Below are 16,522 nucleotides of genomic sequence, written 5' to 3'. Positions count from 1 at the left end.
TGAGATTATCTCCAACCTCCCCTTTATATATCCTATTTGTATAAAACTGTGTATTATCTACCCCTTTGACTGAACTCTATGAGAACAAGAACTGTCTTTTGGCTTTCATTGTATCCTCTGGCACACAGTAGTCACCTGATAAATGCTAATTGACTCTCTGACCTCTCGGCAGTTCTTCCAATTTTTCAGTCTCTTGACTTTGCCAATATTTATTGGTATAATTTTAAAATTCTCTTTCATATTCATACACACACATATATGTATGTATATACACATGCGTATTTTACACATACACACACACACACACACACACACAATTAAAGGATATCCACTGTTTTGGTAAAGTTTTCCAGCAGCTATTCTATGCCATTTATTCTCATTCCAAACTCTCCTCAACAGTCCTAATTTTACTCTTTATCTCTTTCTTCATTTATTTTAGTAGGCTTTCCATCCATATTCTGAGAGTCTTTCTGGCCAATCCGCAGACTTTCTGTGAATCTTACTCTGGAATGATTACAGAATTATTCTCTTCTTCTGGAGTTTTATCCTAGGGTTCACTTAACTCTGGGCATTTTTTCATTAAGGAAGGTGGTAAATTAGGAAGTGCCAGTGACATTAAAGAAAAGGCAAAAATAAAACTCTTTAAAGAAAAAGAAAAGACTACAAATAGAGTCTATATTAAGAGCAGGTTGTATTTCCAAAATTCTTTAGGAAGTCTGAGAAATCTTCTAAGAGAAATAAGCTCATCCCCAAAAGCCTATTCAACCAGTATATATCTAAAAGTAATATCAAAGTTTAGAGGAAATTCAGAGTCGTCAAAGGCTATTCCAACAAAGTCCAAGCTCTAGAGGTCCAAGGAACAGAGGTTTAATATGGACCTACTATATGTCTCCAAATGTGTTGTGCATCTGTCCAACAAAGAGTACATTCCCTGGGAATATCACCTCCTAATCTTGCACACTATATCTCTCAATGTAGCCCAGGATATCATTAGCTTTTTTGACTATCAAATCTCACTGTTATCTCATACTAAACTTGGTCTGTACTAAAATGCTAGAATCCTTTTTAGATTAAAAAAAAAACTATCTAGCCACATCTTCCCCATCTTCTGTTTGTGAAGGTGGTTTCCTGAACCCAATTCCAAGAGTTTGCTTTATTTGTATTGTATTTCATCTTATTAGACTCAATGCAATATTCTAGCCTGAGATCTTCAGGGATCCTGAAAAAAGGGTAAAGCAAGGATGTTCTTTCTCTCCATTATTATTGGACATAATTCTAGAAATACTAGTTACATCAATAACAGAAAAGCATGGAATTAAAGGTAGAAACACTGGTAAAGAGGAGAAAAAAGGTATCCTTATTTGCAGATGACATGATGGTACCTATAAAATTACTAATGGCAGGTCTTCAAGTAAAGGGCAGATGCCCATTTGTTGGAAAGATTAGAGGGGATTCTTTTTCAGGTAGGAATTGGACCAGCTCATCACTTCAAACTCTGTGATTCAGTAAAAGGTTGTAATGGACGAGGGAAGAGATACTATTCAAAGAACAAAAAGCTCTAAGTAGACAGTATGAAAGGCAAAAAAAACCAGCCCACTTGCAAAATTTGAAAGGATGGAGAAAAGCAGCAGAAAAAAACCTGGAAATTAAGGGAATGGTCATCAATAGAGGAAAGGCTGAATAAGTTGTAGTATGTGAATATGATGAAATACTATTGTGCTTTAAGTAGTGAGGAAATAAATGATTTTGAAAAGACATAGAAACATATAAAACCTATGTAAAGTAGGAAATAGAAGAACATTTTATCCTAAAACACCAGTATTACTAAAATGAAGAATTTTGATAACTTTTATAAACCCATGGAGAATAATTTATGTAATAAAAACACTGTAAAAACAATTTTGAAAGTAAGAACCATGATTAATAAAATGACCATTCATGATTCTAGAAGACCAGTGACAACATGAGCTGATAGAGCTGATAGATTTAGGGTACAGAATGAGACAAATATATTTCTGAATCCAGCCCTTAAGAGAATTTATTTTCCTCAATTATATATAGTTGTCACAAAGAATTTTTTCTCTTTTTTGCAAATGGGGGAGGGATTTTTTTTAATAGAGAGCTAAAGGAATACAGATGTGGAATGTTGTATGTACTTTCTGATGAAGTCACTGTATTATTAATTTTACTTGACTGATTTAATTTGTAATAAGAGACCTCTCACAGAGTGAGAGTGATAAAACCTAAAAACAAAAAAGAGTGGGGAAGGACAAGAAAATAACTAAGACCTATTGACCTCAATCTGTTTACATGAACACCACTATTCCCTGACACAGTTAAGTATTATACTATAATAGTTAATACTACAAAAACATTTGGTAATTATCTTGTCCCAAAATGGAATAGGCATAATAGAATTATATTTTCAGGGTTCCTAGAAAGCCAAAAATCAATCCTTATTCAAGATCTTTCTTCTTTATCACTGATAGGGAATATTCCCTTCTCTATTTAATATTCTGATACTCTTCCCCTAGAAGAATTCCCCTAATTTAATCCACAAGTTCACTCCTATGCCTACATCATTCCTGACTCATGCTCTGCAGTGACTTGACATAGGCATCAATTTCAAACTTACTAAGGACAAAGAGGGAATCCAAGAAGCCCATTCATCTCACTGCCTCTCTCCCTATTAGTCAATCACTGACATAACAGCAAGAAAAAGTATTAAAAATCTACAGAGGCAGGGCAGAACCAAGATGGCAGAGTAGGAGCAGGAACTCACATGAACTTTCCCAAATTCCCTCTATACAACTTTAAGATAACACGACAAATCAAATTCTGGAGAGGCAGAATCAACAAAAGGTCAGTTGAAACAATTTTCCAGTTCAAGACAACTCAGGAGGTCAGCAAGAAAGGTCTCTCTTATCAGCATGGTAGTTGGCCTGGGGCACAGTGCAGGCCATGCCACAGGGACAGCAGCAAGCCTTGGAAGTAGCTACAAGCTCTCAGCTCATAGACAGTAAAGAGGTCAGACAACTGGTCAGAAAAAGATTATTTTGCTGGTGCTGGGTTCAGGACCCTGTTGCATTGCCTATACCAAGTTCTGGGTTGCAGTCCCAAGGTGAGGAGAAACAATAGTGCATGCTGCCACAGGGGAACAGGGGTCCTAGTAACAATTGCAGGGCAAAGAAAAGTGCTTGTGTTCACTTACAAGGGAGCAGGAGCCCTGGTCTCAATTCTAAAACAGAAAGAAGCAATAGTGCTTATGAGTACAAGAGAGCAGGAGACTTGGTCACAGTTCCAGGGCCAAGAGGAATCTTAGCACTTGTGGCTACAGGGGAACAAGGTCCCTTCCTGGGTAAAGACCAGAATACAGGCCAGAAGAACAGTGACCAGACCTCTATAAATCACACCTCGTTTGAAGCAAGTGAAAACCTACAGACCCCCTAGAACTAGCTCTGAAAAGAGCAGTACAAAAAAAAAAACACCGAAACTTAGGATAGTCCCCCTTCCACCCCAGGAGCAGAGCCCAAATTAAGTTAAAGATTCAAGAAACAGGCTGGGAAAATGAGCAAATGACAACAACAACAAAACAAATATAAAATAAAATAAACCTGACCACTATGGTAACAGGGAAGATCAAGACACAAACTCAGAAGACAGGTTTGTCAAAATAGCTACAAGCAAAGCCTCAAAGAAAAATGGTGAATTGAACATAAACCCAACAAGAATTCCTGGAAAAGCTCAAAAAGGATTTTAAATGTCAGATAAGAGAGGTAAAGGAAAAACTGAGAAAAGAAATGAGAGATACAAGAAAATTACGAAAAGAGAAGAACAAGAGGCACAAAAAAATATAGAAATATATGTATATATATATATATATATATATATATATATATATATACATATATAAAAAATATAATTGGCTAAATGGTAAAGTAGAAACAAAAATCCACTAAAGAAAATAACTCCTCAAAAAAAAAGAATTGGCCAAACGGAAAAAGAGGTACAAAAATTCACTAAAGAAAAAAACTCTTCAGAAAGCAGAACTGGCCAAATGGAAAAGGAGGTACAAAAGCTCACTGAAGAAAATAACTTCTTAAAAATTAGAATCAGGCAACTGGAAGCTAATGACTCAATGAGGCATCAAGTAACAATAAAACAAAATCAAAAGAATGAAAAATACACAAAACATGAAATATCTCATTGGAAAAACAACTAACTTGGAAAAGAGATACAGGACAGACAATTTAAGAATGTCTGGACTACCTGAAAGCCATGATCAAAAAAAGGGCCTAGCCAACTCATTTCAAGAAATTATCAAGGAAAAATGCCCCAATATCCTAGAGCCAGAGGGTAAAATAGAAATGGAAAGAATCCACTGATCACCTCCTGAAAGAGATCCCAAAATGAAAACTCCCAAGAATATTATAGCCAAATTCCAGAGCTCCCAGGTCAAGGAGAAAATATTGTAGCAGCCAGAAAGAAACAATTCAAATATCATGGAGCCACATTTAGGATTACATAAGATTTAGCAGCTCCCACATTAAAGGATCAGAGGTCTTGGAATAAGATATTCCAGAAGGCAAAGGAGCTAGGATTACAACCAAGAATAAATTACCTAGCAAAACTGAGTATAATCCTTGGGCGGGAGAAAGGATATTTAATGAATTAGAAGACTTTCAAGCATTCCTGATGAAAAGCCCTATCCCAATGAAAGAAATGATTATTAAAAAACCAATTATTTGGGGAGGTCCAGGATTATTTCCTTTTTAAGGAAATCTCTGTCCTTGCCCAAAAATTTACCCCACTTAGACCATCATATCTAGGTGGAGTTGTTGCCTACTCAACTAGAGAACCTTATGAAGAATTTAATCTAAGGTGAATTCCCAGCCCACGGTGTTCTACTCAGGCTGGGGTGATAGTAGATCCTTTGTCTGGATGCCCAAGGCTGGGGGGCGCAGGGTTGGAGGTGATCATTATGTAAATGACATAATCAAAGTCACATTCCTCCAGCCCCTCATTAGAACAGGTCCACCTGTTAATAAATTCTTCTCATTATTTGTTAACTTATCAGAGTTGAATACCCATTATTAAAATTCTTATCACCTGACCCCTAAATAGACTGAAATGGGTTCATGATATTCCCATAGTCAACTACAATCTTTATCTTTGATGTGTCTGTTGATGACCCTGATCCACTTCTTCTAAAGAATAGTTAAGAGTCAACATCAGAACACAGTTATTATTATTCCTTGAAATCATCTGTTCGTTGGGAGCAGGGGAGAGGGGAGGTGGATGAGGGGTTCCAGTTTTAAAAGCTAAAGGTTTATGGTCATTTTTTCTTTCCCTTAAACTTGGTAGGTAAAACAATTCTACTGGTTTTAAGGTCTTCCCAGTTGCAAAAGTTCTTAGCTATCCAAGTTCATAACCATAATATACCTTCTCTGCTATAAATTCACACCTGGAATAACAGTTATGCCAAATGTTTTCCCTATACCTATGAAATGTCACTGGAATGTGGTAAAATGCTATCTTGAGATTGCTGATAGGTATACTAGGAGGGCATTAGACAACTCATCCAGAGTTGATTATATATGCAACATCTGTAATTACTGTATTTTCCTCATCAAATGCAATTCCATGTATGGCTTCATGATTCACGGGTCCAGGTAATCCCCAATTGACTTTGGCTTGCAATTTTCCCCTTGTTTATTCAATACTACTTCTTGAGTCATGACTATTTCAAGCACTAAGGGACAAAGGCAACAGTGCCTTTGATCTTGCCCTCACCCACAAGTGTTCCACTTCCATATTTATCTACTCTAAAATCATTTTATCTGATCAGTTTTTTGTCATCTTATCTTTTCCTATGCCTTACAAGCCCTAATCCTGTTCTTTGTCCATGACGTACACTCCCTCTATCCCTTCATACTCTTGTACTGACTATACTCCTCCTTTCCCTAACTCCACTCCTTGGTGAACCAATTTAACCCTGCACCAATGGTGTCAATATGAAATAGAAACCTGAAGCAACATATTGATTTAGAAAACCCACAAGTTAACATTACCGATGCCAAATGGTATTTTAACTTCTTTTGTTAAACATTTCCTAATTCAGCAGGGAGTTTGGCATCTCTGCTCTATACTACTGTTAATCTTAAATCCCTGGCCCACTTTTCCTTACTAATCATACCTTGTCAACCCCCAACCCTGAATCATTCCTATCTGCTTCCTTCATTTCTATATGTGATATTAAACAAAGCTGGAAGAAATCTCAAAACTGATTTGGTCCACTACAAATTTTCTTATCTAATCTTAAGTGAGTCCTCACGGTAACAAGGCAACCATTCTACTACTCCTACCTAATTAATTCCCTATTCTACTCCCTACATCAGCTATTCTAAAATTTTATTTCTCTCAAGCCCAAGACATCACCAACCTTTCCCATGTCTATTTATCATCTTCACTTCATCTCATACGTCAATGAAAAAATGAAGCCATTCACCAGAGAGCTCCCTCTTCTCTCCTTCTCCTCATTTCACAGATAGCCCCATTGTCTCTTCCTTTATCTCTACCACAAATGGTGGCCTTTCAATTTGTCAAGGCCAAGCCTTCTACGTGACATGTACTTTTGATTCCATCCCTTTCCTTCTTTTCTAGCAGACCTAGTCTACTATTATTCTCACATTGTCCCTTATCTTCCATCATTCCCTATCTACTGATTCCTTCTGCTGCTGACAAACATGACCATGGACACCTCTCATCCTTAAAAAACTCTCACTTGCTCTACCATCCTCATTTGCTATCATCCCAATGGCTGCCTTTCTCATCTTTGTTCTCTTTAATGACATTTCTACTTCCTCTATCAGCACATTGGAGACTATGACATTAAGGAGGTACCCAGGTGGTAGGACTATGAACCACATTAATTTTTTTCTAAAACATAACTTTGATCGCATCATCCCCCTGCTCAAAAACTTTAAATGGTTCTTCATCCTTACTTTGGATATGAAAGTTGCTTACAACTAACATTTCCAACCATATCTCCCATTATTCCTATATGGAATTCAACAAGCATTTAACACAAAGCCCCTGCTCTAGCCAAATTAGTCATCTTTCAAAATCACACCTCTTATTCTATCTATACTTTGAATCAAACCATTTCCCCCCTCCTTCTCTGCCACTCAAAACCCTACTCATTCTTCAAATCTTTCCCACTCCTATACACTATCCATGATCACTCCAGTAAATTTACCTCTCCCCCACCAAATTCCTATAGAACTTAATCTATAAAATTAATTTTGCAATTAATAATGTATTCCTTTATTCATTCATTTAACATTCACTCTTAAAGAGCCTGCATGCTTTGGAAGAAATACAAAGTTTTGATAAAGAAGTCTTACTTGCTTATAAACTCTATCCTACAGTCTTGAACTGTTTGCATAAATCTCACACTGTAATTTATCATGTACTAATAGAATCCTGGACTAATAGAGATGAAAGGACTTTAGTTAGTGATCATCAAATCCAACATTTTTCTTTTAAACAGAAGGAAAATGTGGCCCTAAAGGAGGAAGTGTTATAAATAGGGTCATACTGAGCTAGTAATAATAGCTGACATTAATGTATTACTTCTTTTCAAGCCATTTTACATACATTACTCATTTCACCCTCATAACAACTTTGAGAAGTAAGTTTTACTTTTCTATTTTATAGAACAGGAAACTGAGACTCAGCAGGTTAAGTGGATTGCCGATAGTAAGACACTTAGTAAAAATCAGATACCCATATCAGAGTACAAGAAAGCTCACTTATCAGAGCCAGAGGACTAAAATTCCAGTTGGAGGGAAATGAGGGTGGCAGCCAGAGAAAAGAACGCATGGTCTGGAAACCAGGAAGATGAATAAGGTGAAAGTTCACCTAAACAGGTACTTATGTTTAGGAAACCTCAAATACAAAGTTACTTAAGAATAAAATCACCTTGTATTTATATAGCATTTGAAATTTCATAACCTTCAAAACTCCTTCATATAACTTCTTGGCTCCTGATAGCCAACACTATAAAGAAAACCATATGCACACCTATGAGGAAGGCAGAGTAGGTATCTCTACTCTATACCCAAGGAACCTAATGATGAAAAGCTAAGTGACTTGGCCAATGCTACACAGCTTGTAGGTGACAGTGCCAGGAGTAAAAACAAAGTCTTTTTAACTAACCTAGGCCAGTGCTCTTTCACCTGGGACATACCTTATCAAAAGATCAGTCAATTTCTGGCTAGAATAAAGCCAGTTTTTCAAGAATACACACAAGTGATAAGTTAGAACTCAGAAAGCAAATAACAAATAATTACTATTTAATTTAATTTGAACTTACCTAAAGGCAGCCACTAGTGGGGCATAAATGGAGTCCCCATCATAAACATATAAATGGTCCCAACTACACTCTGTAGCGAAATGATTGAAGCGAAGGCGCAGTATTCTATTTGGCCTTTAAAAAAAAAAAGAATTAATTATAAACAAGGATATTGTTAGTAAAATGTATGCTTGCTTCACATGTAAATAATCAAAATCTCTGACTTTGAAATAAACCTCATATTTGTGACGTTAAAAATCTGTCCTGCACAAATATACTATTGACCTTGAGTTTTATTTTTTATTTTTCCTTCAGAGTTTTAACTAATTTGGAATATAGTTCTAGGAAGTTTTAGAGTAGGCACTTAAAAAATCTTTGTTGAATTGAACTCCTAGAAATATAAAAAATATTTCACGACAAAATGACAACTACATTTTCTTGATAAACTATAAAACAAGCTACTTTTATAGTTCTAGTAGTAAAGCATTAAAGTAAAGTAAAACATACACTTAAGACATCTTTCCTAATAAGCCTGAAACTAAAAAGTGTCAATTATCTCAAAGAAGAGAAAGACTTAAAGCAACTGTTCAAATATTTATGCTGAAAATTTGAAGTTATGTTGACATGTTGAATAAATGTTGGTTTACAATGATTTCCTTCCCCACTACTAAGTAAAATTGCCTTCTCCAAGGTTACCAATGAAGTCTTTATTCTTTAATCCAATGGCATTTTCTCAGTCCTCATCCTTATTGAACTATCTGCAGGATCTGACCTGCTGACCACCCTCTCCTTCTGAATAACAGTATCTTCTCCCAGGGCTTTAGAAATCACCTCTCTTGGTTTCTCCCTACCTGCTTAACAGATCTGCTTTGGAAGGAGCATCATGTACGTCCTACATGATGTGGAACATCATGTCCAGGTATAAATCCAGGGTTCTGGTATGGACTTTATTTCTTTCCTCTACTGAACTATCATCTCCATACAGACTGCTCCAAAACCTACATAACCAGCCCTTATTTCTCTCCCTGAGCTCCATTCCCACATCTCCAACTCTCTGCTGGACATCTCTACCTGGAAACCCTACAGGAATCCCGATCTCAATAGATTTAAAACAGAACTCATTGTCTTCCCTCTCCCAACTCCACCTATTCAGTGTACTTTTTCTCAATTTCTGTCAAAAGCTTCACTATTCTTGCAGTCACCCAGGTTTGCAATCTAGGTCTCTCAATTCTTCACTCAATTACCCTGATCCCCATAGTTCACAATTAGTTACCAAGGTTTGTTGATTCTCCCTCATCAATATTCTCTGTTGTCAGTCTCCTCTGTATTCACACAACCACCCTAGATCAGGCCCTTCCATTACTCCCTTGCCTGGATTATTGCAGGAGCTTCTTACTTAGTCTCCCTGTATCCAGTCTCTCCCTTCTCCCAATCCATCTTCCATACAGCTGCAAAACTGATCTAAAGTACAGGCTGGACCAAGTCACTCTCCTCTTCTGCTCAAGAAGCTTCCACATTAGAAGTGTCAAATACACTGATGAGGGCTGCATGCATCCACAGAATTTCTGAGTGCATGCAGCTGAAACCAGATTGAAATGGAATTGGGAAACACTTGGCAAAATAAATAAAAAATACAGTAAAACATAGATGATGTTAGTATGTGGGTTTCTAAGTCCACAGGGATCCTTATGTACAGGTGACCTCATTTTCTGTCTAAGTTTGACACACTGTTCCATGGCTCCTCTTCACCACTAGGGTGAAATACAAATGCTCTTTTTTCAAAAAAGCATTTAAAGCTCTCTACAATCTGGCCCCAGCGTATCCTTCCAATTTGATTACAGATTACTCTTCTTCATGCACGTGTCTTCTTGCTGCTGGTTGCAGAGTATATTTTATCTTCTACCTCAGTGCCTCCGCACAAGTTGTCATGGCAACCCTGCACCCCTGTGCTGTTATCTCCCATTACCTCCACATCCATTAGAACTCAAAGATCTCTCCAAAAGTTACTTTGATTTATTTTTCAAATATTCTGTACTTACTTTTCTATGAATGTATCATGTCCCTCTCCCCGTGGGCCAGGAAGGTCTAATTTGTGTTATTTTTACCTCCACTGTCTAGTACAGCACCCGGCACATACATTACTGAGTAACTGACACCAACAAGTTCCATTCAGAAAATGAGTGTCTGAAACTTGTAGTGACTTTAACCTCATTACAAGGGTCAGGACTCAAGCCTTTTACAAGAAAACAAAAGTAAAATTATGAATGGCACAACTTGAAATTGATACTGGCTGAGTAAACTGTCCAACAGTTTCAAGTTTTAAAAGCTTTACTGTACTGACGTTAAGAGCATCAGCGGTGCATAGAAAGAATAACAAAAAGCTCAATGACAAAAATCAATGATAATGGATCATAAGATATATTTTCTGGGCACTTCATTTTAGGAAAGACATTGATAAACTGTATAATGCCCAGGATATTGAGGGGACTAGAGACAATGATATATGAAGATTGACTGAAAACTCGGGATATTTAGCCTGAACTATGAAGACTTGAGAGGAACATGATAGTTATTTTTAAGTATCCAAAAGGCTGTCTGTCATTTGCAGGAGAGATTAGATTTGTTTTGCTTGGCCATGGAACAAGAACCAAGCTGTGGAGGAAGTTACAGAGAAAGCAGATTTAGGCTTGATGAATGAAAAAGAATGAAAAACTTTCTAACAATCAGGTACTGAAAAGCATAAATGGGCTACCTCAGAAGATGGTGAGCTCTCCCTTCTCTAGAGGACTTCAAGCAAAGGCCTGTGAATTTATCAGGTGGACTCTAATTCAAGTACAAGCCTCTTTGGTTCCTGATGTAGTTCAGTGAATATTTCACTCCTCTTTCACAAGCTCAACATCTAGAATGAATCTTCTACACTCACTAAATTCACTTCCTCTCCATTTATTCACTTCTTAATAATTCTATGCACTACTCTACTGAAACTCCTGGAGCACCAAGAGCTAATTTCTGTCATTCCCTTCCAACCAGACAAAATATTTAAAAATGAGGCCTATCCTTTTAGTATGTGATCCTTCTGGTAAGGCCTATCTTTCTAGAACTCTATTTTCTGTTTTGCTCTAACTTTTAGAAATTGTCCATTTAGGAACGAATTTATGGGGCAAAATTCAAATAAATGAATCAAAATACAACTGTACTGAAATTAACCACCAATAACAGATAAATTCATTTACTGCCTTAAAAGGGAAAAATATTTTATAAAACTTTAAGAACATTTAAGCAGCTTGCTAAACAATCACATAGACAACATTAGTATTTAATCTTTAACTTTCACATCCTTCTTAATTCATTGGATGGTAAGAGAAATCTTACAAAGGAGAAGAAAATACCATAAAGCAATTAACATTTAATCTGAATAGAATTATATTTTAAACTTTTTTTTAAAGAAAAGCTCAAATCTGCCTTTTCTTTTATTCTTTTCCTTCGGAGTATATTTTAGAAAACAGTACTTTATCATATACCACAAATAATAATTCTCCTTTTAATTCTTGGCATTCTATACTCCCCAATGTAGCAAACACTGGGTTAAACCACAAAAGGATGCTTTGACATAAGCAAACATTAAACAAATAGTACTTATAGGATCTGCAAATTGAAAGTATCATTCTTAAAAATTATTAATTATTAAAAATTATAATGCCTTTTTCAACTTCACTTTCTGAAATAAGATTAATTCAATTGCTCTCCCCAAATTAAAATATATATATATATATATATATATATATATATACACATATATAGTGTGTATACACATATAGTATGTGTGTATATATATATATGCATGTATGTGCATATGTACACACACACATGCACATGACATATCCACATCAGATGAATTCTTCTCACTGACGTTTGCTAGTAATCAAAATTTCTTCATCTGCCATAAAAATTACATTTAGACAAGATCTTTCCTATAATGTATTCTAAGGCCCAATAAAAATATATCCACTTCAGCAGTTCATGAATATGTAATGGAAATTAGCAAAAAATATCAGGTCATATTAAAGACCAGTCATTTTTAAAATTAAATCAACACTGGTTATTGATTTAAGAGAATTCATATTATAAACAAATTTAATGTTTTTTTTGTCATACCTATTAGGAATTTGGGGCACTGAATAAAATAAAACTCAGTGGTCCAAAGCAAACCTTTTAAAATCTATTTTTAATTGAAGTCATAGCCAGAGAAGTCTGAAACTAGAGTAAACAGATACAAGCAATGAATCACTAGCATTTTACTCAGATATGTCTTTGGCAGAAAAGAAATTATGGAATCTAAAGTTGAAGTTCATCACATAAAAATAAAACAACTGTTACTCACTGTCCTTCAATGAGCCATGTACATTTTGTTTTGTATTTGTAATTTCCAGGTCCATCAGTTACAAAACCTGATGATCCAGTCAGCCTATAAATGTAAAAAGAAGAAAAATACAGGAAAACATTGAGGTTTCCAAGAATCTCATATATCAGTAACAAAACACATCTTTTTAACTTTTAGCAAACACAACGACAAGTATATCAAAGGGGAAAATTTTCCTTTGTTATGGAGATATAGCAAAGAGTCCATTAATATACTCCCTATCATACAAAACTCAAAGAGTTACAAAAGAAATCTCATGGATACCTTTCCAGTGATCTTCCCTAAGTATAGATCCAACCATATTAATAATGTCTTTCTTTTTTTGGGGGGCGGGGGAGGGGGAAAGGCAGGGCAATTGTGGTTAAGTGACTTGCCCAGGGTCGTGCAGCTAGTAAGTGTGTCAAGTGTCTGAGGCCGCATTTGAACTCAGGTCCTCCTGACTCCAAGGCCGGGGCTCTACTCACTGCGCCACCTAGCTGCCCCCATATTAATAACTTCTACTCAATAACTGGCTCTACCTCTCTACTCTACCGGCTTCCTATATCCTCCAGGAGCAAATACAAAATCCTTTGTTTGGTGTTAAAATCCCTCCACAACCTAACCATTTCAACCTGCCCCACTCCCACCTACACCTTTCCAGTCTTCTTACACTTTATTCTTCACCATATACTATTCAGTCCAGTGACACTGGCCTTTTTACTATTTAATAAACAAAAATCCATTTCACAACTCCAAGCATTTTCTCTGGCTGTCCTTTCAAAGGCTGAAATGCTCTCCCTCTTCATTCAGCCCACTGGCTTCCCTGCCTTTCTTCAAGTTCCAACTAAAACCCCATCTTCTACAGGAAGTCTTTCCCAGCCTCCTCTTAATTCTAGTGCCTTCCCTCTTTTAATTATTTCCTACCTGTCCTATATATGTAGCTACATATTCTGTATATTCAGTGTCTGGTACCTAGTGTTGTTGTTGTTCAGTCATTCAATTGTATCTGACTCTTTGTGACTCCATTGACCATGGCACCCAGGGCCCTTTTGTTCTCCACTATCTCCCAAAGTCTGTCCAAGCTCCGTTCATTGTTTTCATAACACTATCTATCCATCTCATCCTCTGCCATCCCCTTTTCCTTTTGCCATCAATCTTTCCCAATATGAAGGTCTTTTTCAAGGAGTCCTGCCTTATTATATGGCCAAAGTAGCTAAGCTTCAGCTTCAGTATTTGCCCTTCTTGTCAATAGTCTGAATTGATTTCTTTAAATATTGACTGACTTGATCTCCCTGTTCTCCAGCACCATAGTTCAAAAGTATCAATTCTGCATTGCTCAGCTTTCCTTATAATCCAATTCTCTGCCTGGCACCTAGTATGTGTTTAATAAATATCTACTGAATAAGTGACTTTTATCTCCCACCACTCCTACTCATATTCTACACTGTACCTAACTGTATAAACTGTCCTTCAAGGCCTAGACAAAATAACACCTCCTGTATGAAGCCTTTCCCTGATTCACCAAGTAGAAGTGATGCTTCTCCTGAATTTATCTGAGCACTTTGTACCTGTCATAAAGTATACAATTGGGCCCAGATGGCCCTGCAGCAAATAGCAACTAGTAAGACTCTCAGTGTGCCCCTTGTTATATTCTTGAATAAATCAGGTACATTCCACTTCGATACTCTCATCCCCCTCAAGTAACTACTGAGTTCAAAAATCCCAAAGCATCAAACTGAAAGCAGAGATGGCAAGTAACACCTTCCTAATCAAGTACTAAGCACCATCCAGAACCCCTGAAAAGGAAGACACATTTCTAACATATGAGAGAAAAAGCTTTTCCTATGCAAAAAGTGGAAAACTGAGAGACTATTTTTATAGCTGCTAAACCACCCTAATCTGGACACATATTTAGAGGCTTACAGAGTTCCAGTCTCATCTGTAAAGAACATCCTATGTTTCCCTTGGTCTTATGCATGTATTTCCTCCCCCCCCACCCCCCCCACCCCCTGCCTTTTATCATGTAATCAGTCTCTAGACACCAAATGAAGAGAAAGGGAGGCATTTGGCACCAAATGAAGAAAATGAAATATGTGAAGAGACCGATCATCTGCTTTTTAATTCCTCAAACTCAAGGAGCCACATTCCAATTCTTGTAGTAAATGACCCTAAATTAAAGTCTCTAAAAACCAGGCTGAATGAGCTATTTGCATTTTAATCCTAGAGGCAAGAGGGAACCACTGGAGGTGTAGTAGTAGTTAAAAGCTGTAACTTATAAAAGTGAAGGGGTCAGATTTAAGAGACATCTGTAGAGGAAGAATCAATAAGATATGGTAACTAAGTAGATATGGGGGATATTAAAGGGTGAAGCATGACATCTAAGTTGCAAAACTGGACAAATTCAAAAAAGGTCATGTCCCCAACAGGAAGGGGGGGGGGCGTGTTGTAAGAAGGGTATGTTTAAAGGGCAAAATAATAAGCTCCATCTGGGACATGAGTTTGAAAGGTGATGTGCAAGAGGCAGTTGGTGATTTAGGACTAGAATTCAAAAGAGATTAGAGCTTTATATGCATACATGGGAATAAAATTGAAACAGGACCAGAAAAGTACCTTGGAGGACACCCACACTTGATGTTCAGAAAATTGGTAATGATCCAGAAAATGAGACTGAGAAGGAACAGTTAGCTAAGAGGAAAACTAAAACACAGTAATGTCAGAAAAGCTAAGTTAGGAGTGTTCAGGAGGCAGATTTGGTCAACAGTTATAAAATCTACAAAGAGGTTCAGGAGAAAGAGGAATGATTTCAAAATTTATCTTACTCAGAATTCTAGATGTCATCTAACAGAAAAAGTTAACTCCATATTTGAGGTGTTAAAAGGAAAAAAACTTCAAAGTGGTCAAAAATAGAGAGAACTTCATAATTAGGAAAAATTTACAGTACTCTTGCACATGGAAATCCAAATAAGTATCTAATGTCCTTATTAAATTTCAAAATTACATCATGCATCACAAAAAAACTATTTAAAAACACATAAGAATCTCTTAAGACTTCTCATTAACAATTAAAGATACTAAGATATCATCTTAGTCAGTATAATAGTGCCCCAAGAACTGGTAACTGTCCCTGTACTATATGATATTTTTAACAATAATTTGAATAAAATCATAAGTGGCATGCTTGTGAAACTGGTAAATGACACAAAGCTGGAAAAGGCACTGGATGACAAGACTTAGATCGAAAAACTTTTTCAACAGGCCAGGACGATAGAATTCATCTTGCCAGGCCAAAGCTAATAAAATAAAATTTAACTAAAAATAAATGTAGTTCAAAAATCAATTTTAAAAAGAAAATAGGAAAATTCTCATCAAATAACAATTTGCCTAAAAAAAGATTTGGAGGTTGGGATTTAGTGGATCATAACTTCAGTATGCATCAACAGTTTAACATAACCCCCCCCCAAAATAAAATAATATAATGCCAACTTGGTTTGTTGTTGTTGCTTTTAGTAAAAGTACAGTATCTGGGATGGAGTTATATTCTGCCCCAGTCATCCAGATGTCATCCAGAACACATCTGGAGTATCATGCTGCATCCTAGTTACATTTTAGGAAGGACACTCACAAGCTGGACAGTATCCAGAAAGGGTCAACAACTAAGATGATAAGGGGAACTGAAGACCATGCCACATAAATATTAGCTAAAGGAAATGGGGGTGATTAGGCTGGAAAATGGACACAATAACTATCATAAAGACCAGATTCATGTG

General features: G+C 36.5%; 1 protein-coding gene across 1 annotated transcript in view; it reads right to left on the bottom strand.

The window, feature by feature from the left end:
• The window catches only part of ATRN (attractin), a 243,133-nt gene that overhangs the window by 205,345 nt on the left and 21,266 nt on the right, over positions 1-16,522 (bottom strand). Inside the window, exons 2-3 of the mRNA XM_036764167.1 lie at positions 12,738-12,821; positions 8,378-8,491 (exon numbers count right to left, since the gene is read on the bottom strand). Coding sequence (XP_036620062.1) covers positions 8,378-8,491; positions 12,738-12,821 — 198 coding nt within the window. The remainder of the gene's footprint in view (positions 1-8,377; positions 8,492-12,737; positions 12,822-16,522) is intronic.

This window comes from Trichosurus vulpecula, chromosome 6, assembly GCF_011100635.1.
Source record: "Trichosurus vulpecula isolate mTriVul1 chromosome 6, mTriVul1.pri, whole genome shotgun sequence".
NCBI classification, from domain to species: Eukaryota; Metazoa; Chordata; class Mammalia; order Diprotodontia; family Phalangeridae; genus Trichosurus; species Trichosurus vulpecula.
This window is presented reverse-complemented; position numbering and strand designations above follow the sequence as displayed.